Source organism: Monopterus albus, unplaced genomic scaffold, assembly GCF_001952655.1.
Source record: "Monopterus albus unplaced genomic scaffold, M_albus_1.0 scaffold18.1, whole genome shotgun sequence".
Taxonomy (NCBI): Eukaryota; Metazoa; Chordata; class Actinopteri; order Synbranchiformes; family Synbranchidae; genus Monopterus; species Monopterus albus.
In genome coordinates, this window is record NW_018127898.1 from 7231772 (window position 1) to 7252697 (window position 20926).

The 20926-nt window shown below is 42.8% G+C and overlaps 2 protein-coding genes across 4 annotated transcripts in view; both read left to right on the plus strand.

Annotated features, from left to right (window-relative positions):
* The window catches only part of sulf2a (sulfatase 2a), a 33249-nt gene extending 20208 nt beyond the window's left edge, over positions 1-13041 (plus strand). Inside the window, exons 3-22 of one of the 3 annotated variants that reach the window (XM_020592538.1) lie at positions 2422-2690; positions 3429-3668; positions 3787-3938; positions 4502-4671; positions 6340-6490; positions 6740-6915; positions 7013-7141; positions 7441-7497; positions 7942-8071; positions 8446-8653; positions 9036-9294; positions 9409-9505; positions 9606-9700; positions 9783-9842; positions 9923-10089; positions 10260-10402; positions 10600-10708; positions 10800-10833; positions 11293-11346; positions 11727-13041. In XM_020592538.1, coding sequence (XP_020448194.1) covers positions 2492-2690; positions 3429-3668; positions 3787-3938; positions 4502-4671; positions 6340-6490; positions 6740-6915; positions 7013-7141; positions 7441-7497; positions 7942-8071; positions 8446-8653; positions 9036-9294; positions 9409-9505; positions 9606-9700; positions 9783-9842; positions 9923-10089; positions 10260-10402; positions 10600-10708; positions 10800-10833; positions 11293-11346; positions 11727-11757 — 2661 coding nt within the window. In that variant the 5' untranslated portion in view covers positions 2422-2491 and the 3' untranslated portion in view covers positions 11758-13041. Of the gene's footprint in view, positions 1-2421; positions 2691-3428; positions 3669-3786; positions 3939-4501; positions 4672-6339; positions 6491-6739; positions 6916-7012; positions 7142-7440; positions 7498-7941; positions 8072-8445; positions 8654-9011; positions 9295-9408; positions 9506-9605; positions 9701-9782; positions 9843-9922; positions 10090-10259; positions 10403-10599; positions 10709-10799; positions 10834-11292; positions 11347-11726 lie in introns of all 3 variants that reach the window. The other 2 variants (XM_020592537.1, XM_020592539.1) reach the window with 2 other exon arrangements.
* Positions 13042-13787: 746 nt separating this feature from the next.
* Positions 13788-20926, plus strand: part of arhgap46a (Rho GTPase activating protein 46a) — a 32354-nt gene continuing 25215 nt past the window's right edge. Inside the window, 1 exon segment of the mRNA XM_020592540.1 lies at positions 13788-13935. Coding sequence (XP_020448196.1) covers positions 13922-13935 — 14 coding nt within the window. The 5' untranslated portion in view covers positions 13788-13921.

The following is a 20926-nucleotide window of genomic DNA, read 5'->3' on the forward strand; positions in this document are numbered from 1 at the left end:
GGAGTAATGTTAGGAAATATCCACCACAGTAGCATGTCAATAGCACCACATTTACATATTTGGCAATTGATTGATGAGTGTGTAAACCTGAGCTGGATGTTGTCTTGTAAATCAGGACTAGATTTGGTACTCATACTTGACACCCACATCAGCTTTTTGAACAGATATAATGCACCTTCTACACCACAAACCACTCTAAAAGATGGGGTCAGTGGCAGAGGACCAGCTTAATCTGAACACACTGAATCTATTCTGTATTCGCTGTAGATGTCCTGGAGTCCATTTCCACTGCTGAATGCAGACAGAGCTGCTTAAATGTGGTTTTTCTTTCTTTCTTTGATTTCCTTGTTGCTGGTGTCTTCTTCCTATGCCAGATATGAAAGCAGGGAGCAAGGATAAGAAAGCACCAAGGACAGTATCAAACGGCACAGTGCCCCAAGGCAGACCTCGTGTGCTCCTCAGGGAAGAACCACATGCCCTGGGAGTAGGAAACCAGAGCAAACACAGCTGCTGCTAGACCTTTTACTTGTGTGAATGCACATATTCACATAGTGTGTATTTACCTGCGTAGGTGTGTGGAGGAGAAGAGAGGACAAACTGTATGTGGGTGTTTGTGCAGTAGGGAAGACCTGAATGAGAATAATATGGACAACAGAGGGGAACAGGGGCCTTTGTGTGTGAGAGGAGCTCTCATGCATTCAGCTCACACTCTGCATATGTAAAAGATTCACAACTGTAATGTTCCTCCTCTGCAAGTATCTCTTCCCTTAAATGTTTCATATATTTTAGATTTTTGCTTTTGATGGCTTCTTCCTGTGTCTGATAAATGCACATTGTGTATGTATCCATCCAGGCACCGTCGCAAATGTGTATCTGTTCATTTGTTCGTGCTTATCCCCAAGTCGACCTGTATTCCAGTCAGGCTGTTGTTGAGGAGGAGGTGCAGTCCCAGCAGGGAGAGCTTGACGTTGTGTTGCTGTTATTGTCCTCATCTTCAAACAAGAATTGCTCTGGCCTTGTGCTCCTTTGCAGATTCACACACACACACATGCACACATGTGCCCAGACCCCCACCCTTCTGTGAAAGTGGAGCATCACAGCAGGCACACTGATATTGCTGCTTGTAAACTGTGTTTATGATTATGGTCACTGGGGTGTGTGGCAGCTCTGATTATTTGTCATATTAAAGTAGGCACAAAGGTTTTTCTCTTTAGCCCTCCAGGACTTAGTGAATAATAAACACATGACAAATAACAACTCAGTGAAAGATATGTGGAATAAAGTGGTTTTATTTTAAGCCTGTTTTTAAGTCCATTTGTTAATGCTTCATATTGAACATTTCAATATGACGTTTAACTGTCATTGTGTTAAAGGTACTCTCTTCAGTGTGACACATCTATGCCAGGTTTTTGCTTGACTCATTGAGATTTTCAATGAATTAACTGTGGCTGTGCAGTATCAGTTCAGAGTAATTGTAGATTATGCGTAAGACTAGAAAGTCGGGTAACTGCTGCTACTCGTTGCAGGGCAGTATAAGCAACGGTTGCCATGGTAAACTCAGGAAAAGTTATTAGAAAGCTAATATAATTGCAGTGTAATTTTGGCAAATGCTGTGTGGAGGTTAATTAAGAAAAAGCTTTATTTAACATGTACTTGGAGAATTGTTATCGGAATCAGCTTTACTGGCCACACAAAGAATTTGACTCTGGTACAGTGGCTCTTGCTGAGTATGTTCTGCCATAAGGCAACGAGTAGACAAGATAAGACTGAGAGAACAAGAAAAGAAAATGAATGTGCAAACCAGGAAAAGGAATGTTATGTTAAACCTAGACAAAGAGATCAGACAGAGGAAATTTGCTTTAATTGACCTTGGTGATATTGCCCCAGTTGTTTTTCCTGCTCTCACTTACACATGATAATTCAGTGTTTTTCTGTTCCACACTGTGAATGAATTTGAAGTCAGTGTTTTCTAAATGATAGGAACTGGAGTCCTCTTCTCTCCTCAGTGTCATTCTGCTCAGTGACCCCTGTCTTCACTTTCTTCCTCTCATCCTCTGTCCTTCTGTTTTCCTCCTTCACCTCCTCCTACCCCACCTCTCCACATCCCTCATATTCACCCTAGCCATCTCAGGGGGAAGTGAGGCCTGAGCTGGCCATGGGCCCAGGCCCATTAGCCCCAGCCTGGCAGCCATGTGCTCATCACCAGAGATCATTACATCCAGCCAATGACACCACCCTAATGCATCATTAATGATTGATTAATGAGCTGAGCTCATCCCAAACTGGTGCATTTGTACGGAAGAGCACCCTGTAATGGCTGTGCAAGGCTTGCATCTGCTATTTTTTGCCATGTTTGTGTGTGCTCTTGTGTGCGTGTGTATGTATATACCCATCAGTCTCCCTCTGTGTCCTGTCTCTTAGGTTGAGTGAGGGATCTGCAGACTCCAGTGTGTGAAAAGAGGGACTGGACAGGTGACTGCAGGGTAGCGTAATGGCAGGGTGGGGGCTCTCAGCCCCTCTCCCTCTTCTTCTATTCCTTCTTTTCCTGGTGGAAGTGCTTCCTGTGACCCAGGGGGCTGGCTACCTGTCTGGATATCGCCTCAGGTCTCGCCTGCAGAAAGACCGCCACATCCGCAACATCCGACCCAACATCATCCTCATCCTCACTGATGATCAAGACTTAGAATTGGGTAAATCATTTTCCTCCTTTGTCTGTGTTTGTGTGTTTGCTGTGTGTTTGTACATCTGTCCCTCTCTGTTTGCATTGTGTCCATCTCCCATGGGTATGTGGATATTCTCTCCATGTGTATCCAACAGCATCAGTAAAGGAAAGTCAGCCTAATGCTGCCTCTTGGCACCACAACAACTGACCCACTCAAAGTCATCTGCTCCCCATGCCAACTCTTCCATTGCTGGCATGAAATGGGGTGGCCAATGGCTTTCATTGTCTAGGTGCCAAACCCTGGCCATCTCCCTACCCGCTTAAGTCTTTTAGCAGCATATTGGACTGGAGTGGCTGCATAATGGCCTTGGTGACAGCCTTTGTCCTCCTGTGATCGCTAGCGAGAAGAGTCCCATTGAAAAGCAGGAATTTATGGTCAAGCATCTGTTTCCCCAAACAGTCACCATCAGCCTGAAAAGGTTTCAGTGCACAGGAGTCCAAATGGGTTACACTTCTCCACAAAGATTTATTCCCTCATATACTTTACCCCCTTCTTTTTCTCTCACCATGTCCATAATGGTATTTGTGCTCATGCCCTATATTTATATTTCACGCTTTACGCTCTGTGTTTTCCTCAATCTCTCCCTCTTTTTCCTTTCCAACTGCTTTATATGCCCTTGCTTCTCTTTCATTTCAATCCGCGGTCTGAATCTCCTCTCCCTGTCCTATCCTTTTGACACCCCACCCCCTCAATGTTTAATCCCAGGGTCAATGCAAGCTATGAACAAAACTCGGCACATCATGGAGAAGGGTGGCACACATTTCTCCAACGCCTTCTCCACTACACCCATGTGCTGCCCCTCCCGCTCATCCATCCTGACAGGGAAGTATGTGCACAATCACCACACCTACACCAACAACGAGAACTGCTCTTCGCCCTCGTGGCAGGCCCACCATGAGCCACACACCTTTGCTGTGCACCTCAACAACTCTGGCTATAGGACAGGTGAGCGCTGCAAGTCTGACCCAAGCAGCTTCATACACACAGTTTAAATTGATAGTTCCACAGATTTGTTGGCATTCGAGAACACCACTAACATACTGCACACCTGTTACTCACTCAGCCTTTTTTGGAAAGTATCTGAATGAGTACAACGGCTCCTATGTGCCCCCTGGCTGGAAGGAATGGGTAGCCCTGGTGAAGAACTCGCGCTTCTACAACTACACACTCTGTAGGAACGGAGTACGAGAGAAACACGGCAGCAACTACCCAAAGGTATTTATAAGATCCACCTGAGAAATATCACACCTGCCTTCACAGAATGATTGCTTGTATGAACATAAAAGTCAGACTGAGTATTGGAGCCATTTTCTTTTGATTTATACTTTGTTTTAGGGCCCTACCTTCCAGGGAGCCGCTGCCTTCTTGAAACATAGCAGAGTATTTGATGAGCCTGTGTGATCAATGCCAGGCATTTCTAATCAGTAATTTTATAAATTTCTTTTTTCTTTGCAAAGAGACTTACAGTTACTTTTTACATGGAGAATATTTCTCTTTATTCTTATTTAAACACATTTTCTTGTTGCCTTACAAAGGGCACTGAGACCCTCTGTATTAGAGTAAAATCCTTTGTGTTCAACATGCTTGGCCAATAAATCTGATTCTGATTTGATGGAACGTAAGCACAAGATATTAGGTTTGACTATTTTCCTTGCTATAAGCAACTAACTTAAAACTAATTTAAGAAAAGTAAAAAGTTGAAGGCCTTAACATCTGTCCTTTTGTTCTCCTCTGTGACTCACTGACCGCCCAATGGGTAATGTCTGTCCGCTCCACAGGACTACTTGACAGACATCATTACCAATGACAGCATCAACTACTTCCGTATGTCCAAAAGGATGTACCCTCACCGTCCTGTCATGATGGTCCTGAGCCATGTTGCTCCCCATGGTCCGGAGGACTCAGCCCCGCAGTACAGCTCTGCCTTCCCCAACGCATCACAGCACATGTAAGAAAATTAGTTAGCCCCAAAGTGCTAAAGCAAACATAACACTGATGCCTAACCAAGCTGCGAGCCCTAAGATGGTTGGAGGTTCTTGGATGCTTTATGATAATAAGCTCACCTGCAAAAATAATGAGAAACAGTTTCAATAGGTCTGTCTCTGCCTGTTTCATGTACACTGATTTGGTTTATGTGGGACAAATCTGACAAATACAAGGGTACATTTTTACATTTTCACATTCACAGCTATTTGCTTGCATGTGAGTCATCTACATTTTCACACTCACTTTTATTTGACCCAGAATGACACATTTCGTAATTTCAGCTCGATCTCATCTTTGTTTGTCTGCATTGCTGTTGGCGGCTGAGCTCTTTTATTGTGCATAGCCAGTGTTTCACTGCAAGTTTTTTTGGGCTCATGTATTGTTCATATTAGAGTTAACACCCTAATGAGCTCTGCTAATTTGCACCATTTTGTCAGCTATGATCAAAGAGAGGATATCATATGCATAGGTAATGATTTACACATGATGGTTGTTTCTGTAGCTGTGAGGACTCTCATTGATAGAATGCATTCCCTTGAAATGTCCTCACTGTCATGGGTTTGAGCTAAAATGTATACAGACTTGTACAAAAACACATACAGAGAGACAATATTAAGCCTTTGTTTCCCTGACCCTCCATGCGCCTCATGGGCTGTCGAGTGGGGCTGGCTAATGGCAGACCTGCTATTGGCCTCCAGAGACAGATCCAAGGCCATTAATGAGACTGCAGTTTCTGCTCCCCTCCCTGCATCATCCCCACACCTTCCTCCTGCTTCGTCTAATCCCTCCAGCATCATTAACCTGTGCCACACAGGCTTTATACACAGCCTATACTGAAAATCCAGCCTCTGTGTCTTTGTACAAACTTTTAATTGCTCTTTCTCCATAAATTTGTTGTCCCTCGGGTGATGTTTTGTGAGACTGCCTCTGCTGGCTCTTCCTCTCACTCCATCTTCCTCTGTCGCCATCAACCACATGAAGAGAGAGAGAGACAGTAAAAGTCAGGCACTCCTCTAATGATAAACATTCTTCTCACCTTGGTACCTTGCAGACATGTCTTCACACTACATTAGTGTTGTCACCGTGGTCCAGGCTGCGGGAGACATTAGCATTTCTTAAAAGTTAAATCGATTCACTTTAACTTTAAATATATTTATTTCTAGGATCTCATTGGCTATTTAGCAGTGTTTATTCTCAAATAATTAAAATTCCGTATGGCTAGGAGTTAAATATTGATCACACTGAGCTCACTGTTGATAGGCTGATTGATTGCAGTGCTTTGCATTTTACATGGTTTATGTACCCTCCAGTTTAGCACAGTATAAACAGTTTTCTGGCTACCTTGGAAAGAAGAGGATAAATGCAGGCAGAAAATATTCCAGCAAACACACAGTGTAACGGTGCAGGCGTTCAAACATCACCTATATCTAGTTTACAGTAACGAAATGTGCAAATTACATAAAGATGAAAAACAAGTGAATGCAGATGTATGCCATATGTATACCGACATCTATTGGAAAGAGCTGTGTTGTGATATTTCCACTACTTGGATGTATAAGGTGATCATGTTTATTCTATATTGAGTTTTTTGATGTTTTTGGTAAGTTTGATGTTTTTCTGCCTCTTTCAGAACCCCTAGCTACAACTATGCCCCTAACCCAGACAAGCACTGGATCCTACGCTACACAGGACCTATGAAGCCCATCCACATGCAGTTCACTAACATGCTGCAGCGCAGGAGGATGCAGACCCTGCTGTCTGTGGATGACAGTGTGGAGAAGGTAGGCGAACCAGAAGGCAGATGGCATATGCTTAAACACACACACACAGGCATACACACACATTTCATCTGACAGTCTCAAATCCTGAGAGATCTGTGCTTGTTCTGACTGGGACTGTATAATGTATTCACTGACACACTTGGTAAATTGTACAATCCTTTTTTCCTTGAAACTGGCACAGGAGACTTGAGCTACCAAACATGAAGTATAACTTTATGTACTTTTCACACTGAATTATATTTTCCTTAGGTGTACAACATGTTGGTGGAGACAGGGGAACTGGACAACACTTACCTCATATACACCTCAGACCATGGGTACCATATTGGCCAGTTTGGTCTGGTCAAGGGCAAGTCAATGCCTTATGAGTTTGACATTCGTGTTCCCTTCTATGTACGAGGACCTAACGTGGAACAAGGGGCAATGTGAGTGGCTCTGATATCTAGATGCTGTCTTCCAGTATGTGAGATTAATTTTCAACAAAATGACATTTAAAATATTATTGTTCTTGTTGGCCTGCAGTAATCCTCATATAGTGCTGAACGTTGACTTGGCGCCGACTCTGCTGGACATGGCTGGTGTTGATATCCCTGCAGAAATGGATGGCAAGTCTATCCTGAAGCTGCTGGACACAGACCGACCTGTCAACAGGTGAACACACTCAACAGCTATTTTACTCATTATCTTGGCATTAATAGGCACTCGAAGAATGATATTTAAAATGTTGCAAACTTTTTTTGGGCTTCAAATTGTTTTAGTAGTCATCTGTTCTTGTGTTTTCTTAGATAAAATGAAATCTGCAATCCAAATATGCCGCCATAACAATGTAACACCACTCTCTTTTCAATGCTGTACATGGGTAGCATTTGAAAATAGACTGCATGTTTGTTCAGTGCAAATATCCCACAGTAGTCTGACAGATTTGTTTTTATTTATTGCTCACTTTCCAGGTTCCAGTTGAACAGGAAGGGTAAAACATGGAGAGATTCTTTTCTGGTGGAGAGAGGGTATGTTCATCAATCGTCCAACATCTGTGCAGGACATGTTCTCATTCCAGACTTTTGGGTACATCTCATATCTCTCTCATATCATTTTAAGTCTCTTATCTTGGCTCTGAGGAGTGAGGAGACTGCCCCTTTATCAGAAATCAGTTGGTGACTGGACGCTTCAGATGAATGTGAGGAAAAGACATCTCATGCCATTAATAGCATGTTTCCTTGATTCCTCTCTCCTCATGTTTTCCTTGCATCTTACCTGAGCAGGACTAAGACGCAAGGAAAAGTTACAAAAGGGGGACGCGACTGCAGGACTAAGACGCAAGGAAAAGTTACGAAAGGGGGAAACAACGGCACTTATAAGAGATTGGGATGTACCCATTGTCTACTGGTGAAATCAGACTCGTTGTTTTTGGTTGGTTGTGAGAAACTTCATGTGTTTCCCTGTTCTTTTAGGAAGCCTCCGCACAAAAGAGCTGATGGAAAGGAAATGGCTCAGGAAGAGAACTTCCTGCCAAAATACCAGCGAGTGAAGGACCTGTGCCAGAAAGAAGAGTACCAGACATCCTGCCAACAGCCAGGACAGGTACTTGACCTGCAGGAGATAAAAAAAGAGAAGTTAATAAAGTTTCAGTAGAATAATATGGAGTGTGGCTCATTCAGATGATAATTTGTAATCTGGATGACAGTTTTCTGGGTGTAATCTGCAGTTGCTGTATTTTCCTTTCCTCTTTTTGAAACCTTCAGTGTCTTATAAATGTTTAAATACTGCTGATCTGAAATATGTTGCTCACTTAAAAAGCTCTACAGAGATCCCAATGGAGGTCTGTGCACAGAAATTTGGACATATCCCCATAAAGAACATTATAAATCAAAGGGCTTATGCATCAAAACTGGTGCTGCACTATAGTGCAAGCCTGATGACCCACTGCCGTCATGTTTCGCTCTGCTTTGTTTCAGAAGTGGCAGTGTGTGGAGGACCCCACTGGCAAACTGAGGCTGTATAAGTGCAAGGGCATGGCCGGTCTCTATGCCCCACGTATGCAAGCTCTGATGGCCAGTGGTGCCTCGCATCTGTCTCTCACATCCAACTCAAACAGCTGTAACTGTGGTGATGTGGGCTTCAAAACTTCCATCCTGAAGAGAAAGAGGCTGCTCACCAAGAAAAGTACGTTCCTTATGTCACTCTGGTAGTAATTAATAGATGTGATTTTGGTCAGAAAGACACTTGTTCTGTACTTTCAAATGCCCTTGCCATAGCCTACAAAGCTTTGCCAAACAGGGCCATTAATCTCCAGCTAAAACAACCAGTTTTTGAAGCATTCATGATAAGAAGGATGTGTCTGCACTGCCACCAAGTGGTGGATGAGAGTAGACCGCTTGAGTCTTTAATCATAGGGCCTTGAAATAACAAATACAAAATGGAATGTGATACTACTATTCATAAAGTTTTCTGTCATAACTATAATGTCATCTGTCCTAATATGCAGTATCAAAAATACATCCCTCTTTTTCATCTTATTTAGATTCCTCTGTCTCATCTTATTCAGAGATGAAATCCAGTAAGACTGTCTCTAGGAAGCGCTGGGCTCGCTCTGTATCATTTGAGCTGGATGGAGACCTGTATGCTGTAGACCTGGAGGATGGCTACCAGCCCCTGGGATCCAGGAACAGCAGCTGGACTAGAGACAGGAGGAGAGGAGCAGGGAATGAGGAGGACAATGATGAGTTCAGTGGCATGGGACTCACAGCCAAGCCCACCACCAGCCACAGACTGACACCACCTGCTGCTCTTAAAGTCACCTACAGGTCTGTATATACATCTCTCTGCACTACTGTGTAATGTTTTGGTGATAAATAGAGAAATAAACTGTAAGGACACCATTAAATAGCTGGTCATGTTACTGTGTTTGCTTTCTGCAGGTGCTCCATTCTTATGAATGACACAGTAAAATGTGATGGAGGACTCTACAGGTCCCTTCAAGCCTGGAAAGACCACAAACTACACATTGAGCATGAGGTACTGCTTCATTCTCTTTCTTGTTATAAAACTCGTTGCGCAGATTTTAGTACATAGTGATGTATAATGAACTTTGTGTGTTTGACCCCATTCTGTTTAGATTGAAACCCTGCAAACCAAAATCAAGAACCTGCGTGAGGTCAAAGGTCACCTTAAAAAGGTGCGGCCTGAAGAATGCCAGTGCAACACTCCGAGGTGAGAATGTGTCACAAGCGCGATGTCATCAGCAGCATCATGACATCATTGTGTGTTTGACAGTTGTCTCTTCTCTATTAAGTTATCTTCTGAAGAATAAAGAGTCTTTCAGGCTAAATGCAGAGCGCATGCACTCACTCAGGTACAAATGTACATAGACAACAGTGAATTAATGATTGTGAATTCTTAATCCTACTCTAATACATTTTTTGTTCTCATCAGAATTTCATCCAACAAGAAAAGTGAGTGGCTGCAGAAGGAGCAGAAGCGCAGAAAGAAGCTACGTAAGTTCCTCAAGCGGCTCCAGAACAATGACACCTGCAGCATGCCTGGCCTCACTTGCTTCACCCATGACAACCATCACTGGCAGACTGCCCCCTTCTGGACAAGTGAGGAATGACATATGGTTGTAGATGCTGATTTGACAAATATTGCATTGGAATTTTTTAAATGTTTCCAAGCAGATATAATGAAAACAATATTTTTTGAACACTGTTGTTTTCCTTTCCCATGCTCATTCCTCCATTTCTCACCCACTGTCCCTCCGCTTCTCCCTCAGTGGGTCCATTTTGTGCATGCACCAGTGCCAACAACAATACCTACTGGTGCCTCAGGACCATCAACGATACACACAACTTCCTGTTTTGTGAATTTGCTACCGGTTTCCTGGAATATTTTGACCTGAACACTGACCCATACCAGGTATTTCATTTGTACAGCCACACATATAATGACAGCTACATAAATAACTTACCAATGATAGCTATAAAATGATCCTACAACATGATTCATGGTGCATTCATGTGAGCACAGAGGGGTACAGGTTTTCCTGAGTTATCCAGAGTTTTTCAAAATTTCCAAAGCCTTTGCTGACATTTTTGTTTTTATTGTTCCTGTAGCTGATAAATTCTGTCAGCACCCTCGACCGTGATGCGCTGAATTCAGTGCATCAGCAGCTCATGGACTTACGGGGCTGCAAGGGACATAAGCAATGCAACCCAGAGAAGGGTGAGTAAAAGACCTCTAAAGAAAACATGATTGATTACAGTTTCTTCAGTAATGTCAGGCTAAGACTAATGTTAGCTCCACTTTCTTTCAGGAGGGAAGGAACGAAACTACTTCAGTGAATACAGGTATTTCCTTCGTCCTCTTACAGCACAGCTGATTACTTTTGCAAACACTGCAGATGGAAATCATGTTACAGTATGAACTCAGAGGTTACAGCCTCCCTTGTGAGTCTTTGGTTATGCTTCTGCTCATTTGGGGAGTCAAGGAAATAAAATACAGTGATGTTATGCCGAAATTGAAACTGCCATGGTTCCTTACTGTTTGTGATCAAAGCCTTTTTAGCAACCAGAAGCAGAAGCCAGAGGGCCGAAATGCAAACCTGCTTTCCAGCTTCTGCTATTCCCTTTTTTTGTGATGAAGCCTAATTGCTTGTCTCTGCTGTGCGTGTGAGGGTGTTTGTGTGTGTGCCTGTGTGCATGTATGTGTGTGAATCTGTGTGTGTGTTTTGTGTGTATATATATGTATGTTTGTCTCCATGTACGTGCATTTGCCCTGCGCGTGTTTACGTGCTGTGCATGCTTCAGACCAGTTCATCGTCGAAAGAGGCCAAAAGTGAAGAAGCCTTCCTCCAAATCGCTGTGAGTTTGTCATAACCCATCTGTTCCTCTGTAGTCAACCAAGCTCTTCCCATGACTCTATCCATATTTTTTTAGCTTGGTCAGATGACCCAGTAGCATGCTTTCTCCTCTCTCTCCTGTCGTCCTTTACTTATAGTAACTCTCATTTTCCTGCATTGCCAAAGGTGCACCATCTCCTTTTTCAGTCATCCACTCAAGTCAAATTCAGTAAAGCAATGCAGATGTGAAGTTGTCTCATTATTTGTGTCCTCAGTCCTGTTATTGTCATTTCTGACTTTTCCTCGCAGTGTTGGTAGGAACAGACCACAACTGGAGCCACGGTTTCCAGTGAATGCTTCAAGTGGCACCTTTAACTCACACTATTTATTTTCCTTGTACAGAGGGCAGATTTGGGAAGGGTGGGTTGGTTAACCACCTGTATCCCACAACCATAGCCGTCTCCTCCGGTGAAGGAAGGAGAAGGGGGAGTGCAGGCAAACCCAAGGACCTTGACAGCACTTCGAAGAACCATAACCTTAGACACCACTCTTCTCTGATCTGGGTTTAATTTTTGAGAGAGTTGTTCTTCATTGCCCTCACCCAGGCAGAAGAGATACAGAGACTGAGGGGAAGCTCAAAAACTCTCCAGTTGTTAATTCTACCTTGACATACATATCATACTCATGTACATCTTCTGTTACCCTCAGCTGACAGGACTGTCAACATGCACAAAATGCTGTGAATCAGGTGGGACAGTTTGGTGTCCACAAGCCATCCAGTCTAACAGTACTGCTTGTAGATAATATATATCAGCTTTAATCAGCTTTCTTTAATGTCATATTGGACAGGGTGGAAACTTGATCAGTCACATGTCAACTGTGCTCATGATGTCTCTGTGGCATGTGTTAAATCATTAGTGCTTGGAATAACAATGACATCTTTTCTTTCTCTGTGCCAACATGTCTGCACATTGAAGCGATATGGACTTTTAAATAACCAACACTAACAAACTCTTTGCCATAATCTTTTGTATTATAGTTGATCTTAACACTGGTGAATGTCCTTCATAGAGCATCATCTTCCTCAGAACTGTGAGGTGACTAGCGTTTGCCTGCCTTGATCCAGTCTCTATACATCCACATTTTGAACATGCCCACACTAGCCACTGTCTCACAGTGATACAATCCAGACCTCCAGAATATTGGACCCTGGCAGAATGTGTCATTAGTGAATGCAATGCCATATTGTCAGTACCACATTGTATCCAAATAGTTTGTTCAGCTTGCTATACATGGTGCTACAGAATAACAATACAGAAATAAAGTCTTGCTGTACAGTACAGTATGTATTTGAATGTATGTTGTTCAATTAATATGTTTAAAATATTTTTTATAATCTGAGGAGGGAGACCTCATTGTCTCAGTTGACAACATGAACTTATAGGGAGACATGTAGCTTGAGAAATGTCATTGCCCACAGTTTATATGGTTGTCTTTTCCTTATTTACTATGGGAAAGCACTGTGAATAGATGATCAATGTACATTTATTGCATATATAGTTTACTCTATATCAGAGGAACAACAACAGTGTAATACGTATTGATGTGAATTTTAGCTACCTGCTTTTGTTAACTTGTTTGATTTTTTTTTAGCAAATATTTCCCTAGACCTCATTGCTGATAGTAATTGTGAATAAAGAGCTGTTTGAACCAGAAACGTGACTCGAATTTTATTCTGAAATCACACTGCGGTGTATTTGTGTTCCCATCCAGCAGGTGTCGCTGTCTGCTTGTCCACAGCTCACACAGTAGCAATGTTGGATATGCAGTTATAAGAGAGTTAGGTAAGGTTCTTGCCTCTCTTGTGTAGCCCGAATCAGGTGAGAATATATTGCAAATGAGCACATTCCTGATTTGATATTCAAACATTAAGGCCAATGATCAGAAAGTAGGCTCTCTCTGGTGCAGGTGTGTCGCTTAGCAACCGCACTGCTCTGCTACATTCCAAGAAGTGATTTTAGCACGGTGCTAAAGTTCAAGCTAAAATCTGGTCTTAGCTAACTATTTCATAAGCACATGTACAAATAAGGACAATAAACAGTAATAAAAACACTATAATAATCCCCGTTTTTGTAACAGCCACCTGAACATCGAAAACAAAAAGTCTATGTGGTTATCACACATAAAGATGGATAACTTTTGTATCCCAGACCCTACTGGTTTATCTGGAAAAGTTGGCAGACATTCAGGACAGTGATGTCTGTACGTGATGTTTCTGGTCACACCACTTTACATTTTATCACCCTGCTTTGTTCAGCCAAATGAGCCACTATCCTAAATGCTGTTTTCGTTACGGTTTCCAGCCTGCTAGTTGGTGGGACAGAAGGTGGGGGTGTCAAGGAGTGCAGACTGGGTGACCCTCATCCCAACCTATGACTCACGTGCAGAGGCGGAGACTCCGTATCGGATTCACCACCGGAGGGACGTCCCGCATTCACTACTCGGACCGCGCTGTGCTCTCAGAAAACCGTCGTTCATCTCGATAAAAGCCAAAACAGTTTCCCCTTTGTTTACGTCTTGTTTACAATGTGAAGAAAATGGCCGCGACGAGGTAAGTTAACTCTCACTTTAATTCCAAAGCGATACAAACTTTAAGTTGTGGACTGTGGTCAAGCCTCAATCCATACTCATATTGTAGTAGCATACTTTACAGTAGGCTCAACGGTAGGCGATGTTTGTGTAGACTAACTACATGACTAAGAAAATTAAGTAGTTCTTTTAAAAGTGAAATTCAAATTGTGTTTGGTGTAACGTTATTGCTGTTTAATAAACTGCACATATCAGGTTTACCTTGGGCAGGTATAACCAACCTTGCTAGCACGTAGCCTGGGAAACTATGGGAGATGTTTGACACTTGAATCAACTTTTGCCTTCACTTAATATTTCTAACAGAACTGAGTTGGCTAGCCACAATTCTGTGTGGGAGATTTAGCGTGATTTCTTCGAGTCACCGGCCTCTTCTTTTGATTTTTCTTAAAATGAGCCACATATTGGCTAAGCTGATTGAACTCCGTGGTGTGGTTAAGAGACTAGTAACTTAAACGGAAGAGAAATATTCCGCAGCCCATCTGTTGCTCCTATTTTTACTGGTGGAAGGTAACTGGGGATCTTAGCTCTAGCTTCTGATCTGCACATGTTGGATGAAATTCTGCAGCATCTGCTGTGACTGCAGAGGCATTAAAACTATGTTTAGCTTTCATAAGTTTCTTCAGACAGATGGTTTGTTTTTGCCCTCAAGGTTTATTTAAAGCTACTGAGATGTATAGGATAAGCTGCTTTGGTTCCTTTCAGATTTTCCCCTCAGATGTTTCGATACACATTTCATTTTATGCTTTGTATAGTATATTAAGTTATTATGCAGTTAAGGTTTGATGGCATAATGGCTGAATCTGAAGTTAAGAGACTCTTGGATGTTTCAGTATTCCTCCTGTTCATACTGTGCCAGTGTGTGACAAGCAAGCCACTCTGTCTGATGTCATTTACATGGCCTGAAGCTTAGTCTGGCACGCCATGCCACGCCAACCTGACTTCCTGGGTGCAATAGTTTCACCGTCCCTCCCAGCCGATGCTCGTTGGCAGCTTCTGAGTAGTGTTAGTTTCAGCAGACATGTTACCCCCCCCTTTCTCTGTTCAGCTCAACATCTTTATCGCAACACCTTTATCAGTCTAGCAAAGACAGGATGGTGGGACAAGACAGGGTCTGTCTGCTGCCTCCTAAAACTTCTGTTCAAACTGCTATAGTAGGGGTTTGTCTCACTGTTTACCCTGCTAGCTCACAACAGTGTACAGACAAAGGAGCGCAACCCCCCCATGATAAGTCCCTGTAAAATTTGACAAAGACAAGACAGGATGTCCAACTTGCAGAGGATTTGACAATGATAAAGGTTGTTTGCCTGTTGAGAGGAGGTGTTTGTGGCTTGTTATGGATTGTGACTAATAATACAATACATTTTACAACTCCAAATCACATTTTCCAGCTTTCACCCTCTTCTTTCCTGTTGTCTGTACTGTGATCCTGTTCACATCGCTGTGGATCAGTGCTCGTAACCCTCTGCTCACACTTTGATTGTCTGTGGCCTGCCCGGGTGACACTGTCATGAGGTTAAGGTGATTTACCCAAACACATTTTACTGTACCTGTACTAACAGATATTTTGAGCCTTCCCACTGTGGGGATTAAAGGCTGCATTAGGCTGAACCTGACACTAAGAGTGCTGACCATTGCTCACTAGCATTACAGGGGATAGTAGCTTGTGGACCGGTTTTATGTTCAGATTGACCATAAGGATAAATGTGTCATCTGCTTTAAAAGAGTACAACAAGTCTGTGTAACTGTAGTGAGCTGCCACAGTGCCACAAAGCCCTGAGTATTAACATCTTCACCAGGCTGCTCTGCATTTCTAATCCTGGAGGTCTTGCCGTATGCACCTTCACTTCTAGAGGACAATCTGGACCCCTTTTCCCAGCCACTGACCCCCTACTCACCCTGTAACTATGCTCTGGGATTAGACTTCTGGTCTCGTTTGTCATGTCAGCGGGGGAGGAATCGGGGGGATGGTGCACTCTAACTCAGAATGAAGTTACAAACTGCTACTGGGGCCAGGCAAACAGGTCAGAGACTGTTGGAACATGTTGTTTTGACAGCATGCAGATCACAGAGATCTAATTTCTGTTTGAAAGGTTGTGTCAAACACATCCTCATCTTATAACATGTAAAACCCTGAATTTTCAGACAGTTTTTGTCCACAGTCTTGTCTGATCTGAAAAGTCCCCACATGCTCTTCCTCAATAGAAAGGGCTGGATTTTAGCTAAGACGGGGTCTTGTGTTTGGTTACACTTACTCTTATAAAAGGGAATTTATTGACCCTGTTGGTGAGCAGAGCCTCACACAGACAGTGACTGTTCAGCGGAGCTGCAAGGGGGCCGGAAGTTCCCCAGCATTTCTGCTGAAAGCTGCAGTTTACGCGGGAGAAGACAGGATGGCGGGACAAGACAAAACCCTTCATACAGAAATCACAGAGAGCTGTTTATGTGCAGTCAGTCTGTAGGCAGATTACAGCGAGGGTATCTGAAGTAACATTCAAGACTTCCACAACAATAATGTTCTCCCAGAACTGGTGGTGAGGTAGACACTATATATATATATCTCATAAAGAATCGGTTTGTTGCGGTGGGGGTGAACATTTTGGCAGCTACATGGAATAAACGCAGTTAGGCCATGAAAAACCAGTTTTGCTGAAGGTGGCTGTGCTGTGCAACCTTGTGAGATCCGGTCTAATCCAGTGCCTGGTGGCGAGAGCAAACTGTCTCTACTTCTGGATTATGGCGGCTGTTGAAGGAGGTCACCTCAAACCTTGTATCATTGTCTCAAACTCCTCCCCGGCCTGGGTCCGATTGGCTGGAGCCCCCTTTGTGGAGGCAACACAGAGTTCTCGGTGAATGAAGTCTGCCTGTTGATCTGACAATAGCCTGCATTGTTCTGTATCATCACAGGCTTCAGAATAGGCTGCATTTCACAGGCTTTGTAATGCATATGGACGAGAGTCATCACAGGACATTCTTGTTAGCTAGGTTACCATGAGTTTTTTCTATTCAAAGCGAGCTCTCACACTTATGTATAGCAATAACTGTTGGCAACTGCAGCACAAAAGGAATATTTTTCTCACTACTCAAGCAGATGATGTGTGTTTATGTGATTGTCTTTCACAAACAGTCGCCATAGTTATTTATTTACCTTTGTGATGACAAAGTACATGGTGGCATAGTGCAGAAGGCTTCATAATACAATGGCTTTAAAATAGACTCCACGTCCAGAAGTGGCTCACAGTTGTATAGGCCTAGCATATATACTACCACACAGAATAAACCAGACTCTTTGAATCTTGTGGTTTTAGGCCTGTGCCATCAATCTAGTGACTCAGGGCTACTGTTCTCAAGCAATACTAGACAAGATGAAAAGAGTTCACTGGAAATATATTTACTCTCAATCTTAACTGGACGATGATGACATTTCCTTGTCATTAAATCTGATGGTGAATTTTCTACTAGACCAACATAAATAAATGGTAAATGGACTGCGCTTATGTAGCACTTTTTTACCATAGCACTCAATACATGAAAGATGACCCCCAGACTCATTTACCAACCTCAGCACACGGTGAGTGAGGAATGGGTACTGACAGCCGCTGCTGAGGGATGGGAGGAAAAGGGGAGGAGGGGTGTAGTAGAGAGAAAATGTATGAATCTGTTATAAGCCAGGCAAAAGGTCCGTACACTGCACTGTAAGCTCCCAGCAAATTCCATTACCAAGCAACTTTTAGCAAAGATCTTCATCAGGTATTGTCAAAGCCTGCAGGTAATTTGCCGGGAGCTTATAGTGGAGTGTGTGGATCTTTTTTTCTGGTTTTAGGCTTTAGTTTGCTTTTTGGTCTTTAGATGTTGTGTTTGCCATGTATTCATTAATTCAGCATAATCATAAGTTTCAATTATGTGTCCACATTTAATGTTTTCTATCCATGTTAAATGCAAAAATCACATTTCTGTCAGTTGCACCTTTTTTCCATGACTGCCTATTTTGTTTCACAGTCTCATTTATATGTCAGAATGTTTCTATTGTCAGAGGGCTGACATTGTATTGAAAGTGAAAAATTTTAAAGTCATAAATGCAGCCTGCCAAAATTCTAAGGGGCTATTCATGCTTTGGGCATCCGCATGTCCGCTATGGGCGAGTGATGTAATTTTCGTCATCTTCAGGTCCACGAGGGTTCATGCAGACTAGAAACTGTTGGCTTACTTAGACAGAAGGCAGTCCTTCGATTTGAAGTTTGAATTGAAAGGTGTGCTGTGAGGGCTTGACTATTTGCTTTTGCTTTTATTTAGGGGTACCAGCCAGGGCTCTCTCCTGACATATAAGCTTTTATTTAGGTCATTTTGAATTTTGTTTAGTTTATGGCAAATCTCACAAAGGATGTACTTAAAGTAGGGAAAATAAAACCGTTTACACCCTTGACCACCATACATGAACACAAATATTTCAGTCCAACAGAAAACAACCAATACATGTCCCCTGTCTGTGTCTGTGTACACACGAGAGTATGCGCAAAGTATGTCTAGCCCTTAATGGTGATTCCTGGACTGAGACCATCATCTGACAAAGCAAACAAATTATGTGTCAGTGGGAACACTGCTGTGTGATTGGCTACATGGGTTAATGTTTTAAAATTGCAAAGCAGGAGTAGTTAAATTGTTTCAGCAACTGTTGAAAATCTCAATGTCCGTGTTTTGAACAGATGGAGTTTGCTTCTTAATCTCAAGGTTGTTCAACACAGGTGTTGTTGTTTTGGAAAATGACTTCATGAAATGCCAAAACAGAGAGGAAACTTATTTTTAAACTTTATCTGAAAAGGAAAATTGGCAAACTAAGTAGGCTTTAGAAAGTCTCAGCTGTAGAACAGATACATATGTGGTCATCCATTCAAGGTCTCATTGTTTTCACACCCTTTTGATCATCTGAACTCTTCAGGGACTTTACAGATGATGCATAACCTGTGGCTGCAAGCCAACACAATGCCACGATGCATAGATAAAAACATTTAGCATCCAAGAATAGCTCACATGTCAGGGAATGATGAGTAAATCTGTAGAAATTCTGACAAGGAGCAAAAGAGTAAACAAGACAGGCAGTGTGCAGCCCTGTGGGTCTGGTTAACAAAGCACATCACTGTTAAAGTCAGAGAACAGATAAGTAGGCAGCGTCCTAACCCCCAGCATTAACTTTATGAGGCTTCCTGTGGAGGATGAATGCCAAGTCGCCTCTCTCCAGTCCATTACTCTGCAACAGACTCAGCAGTCCTTCTGTTGGTTTGTTTGCTGTTAAATTAGATGCAACACACACACGTAGACCAATTGTGCTGTGGGTTTTACTGACCTCTCACTGTGGTGACTCAACAGGAATGGGAGGCGTTAAACAAATTGGCCAAAGAATGTGTGTATGACAGGTGCAGGGCCTTTTTTTGTGTGTGTGTGTGTAATCCAAAACGTGCACCCCCCTCCGATTGTTCTGGTTGGAGTGTAGGAGCCCGCTCACATGTCCTGCACAGAGGACTCGTATACATCATGTCCCAGCTTTGTTTCCAACAGAAACACTGGGTTCTGTTGGAGGCTTCCAGGAAAAAAAAACAGCATATGCTTTTGTATCGTCCTAATGATGCTTCTGGAAGGGACAAATTAACCTCAATCAAACGGGATTTATGTCTGCAATATCAACAAACAGATTGATTATTTATTTAAGTGATGTAGCTACAGCCACCCTTACACACATAAACACATAACTTTTACCGACACCAGCCACGACCAACCATATATCCTGACTAAAGTATTTAAGAAGCAAGATGAAGTACGAAGGGAACCCGGATATTAGTTCTGTTGCAGTGCATTCTTGTCTTTGCAGCACTGCTGAAGGAGTTAGACACGCTGCCTTCTTTGCTCCACTAAGCAGGGCCACAGCTCGCAACACGCCAGGGTTACAGTTACGCTCTTTGTTAGTCACAGCCACTGGAACTGCTGCCAAGCACTCAGTAGTTGGTTGGTGTCCCTGCTCAGGTTTTACAATATTTAGATAAGCAGGTTGCCTAGCAGCCATGTTGAATAGACTTTATACATAATCAAATAGAAGTCTGCTTTTGACTGACCACTCCTCGTATTATATTGAGGTACAGGTCTCAGCTTGTCTCAGTGAGAGCAAACCATCAGTGGTTTCTTATTGTTGCTAATAGTTTTTGCACTTGTGCAGTTAGGTGAGCTTCCTCTGCTGGGACTTATTTTAAGGCCGGTATCTGAGGAGAAAGGATGTCTCTAAATAGGAAATAGCAGCTCTGTATATATACAGGCCAGGATGGACCTTGGCATTTGTTGCTGTGCTTGGTGAGCACAGTGCTAAGGTTTCCTAGATAACAGGCAGGCCCTGTGTGAGAACTCAGCCAGCCCTGGTCCACATGGGATGACTACAAGCAGCAGCTCAAAGGAGTCTGTTGTTGGCACAGGTTAGAGGTTACCTTACTAAATGGTAAAGGAGAGCTTAACTGGCTCATTGGTTTTGTCTGTTGTCTCACTCTAACAGGTTTATGGACAAATAAGGTAATAGCCTCATTTGGCTCAGCTTCTTAAGGCTCCCTTTCTGTCTGTCAGAAATGCCACAGTAACACTGAAGCAGAATGTTGCATCTCAACCATTACTAGATCATCTGATTCAACTGCTGTAGTTTGGTCAAAACTCTGCGCTCCACAGAAACAAACCCTTTTTTCTCTCTCTGTATGGTTTATCTGATCGATGAAATCAGAAACCACATTGATATTTGAGTTTGCTTGAAATCCAAGGCCGGGCAATGACACAAGACTGCATATTGCCCTACTTCTAGTGAATGCATTGTCCAGTCCTCTTGTATGAAGGCCACGATATGCTAACCCCTGGACTGCTTACTGCTTCTGGGAATGGTGCCATTTACACTTTGTCTGTGGCTTTGAACAATGGAGCAGATTCCATGT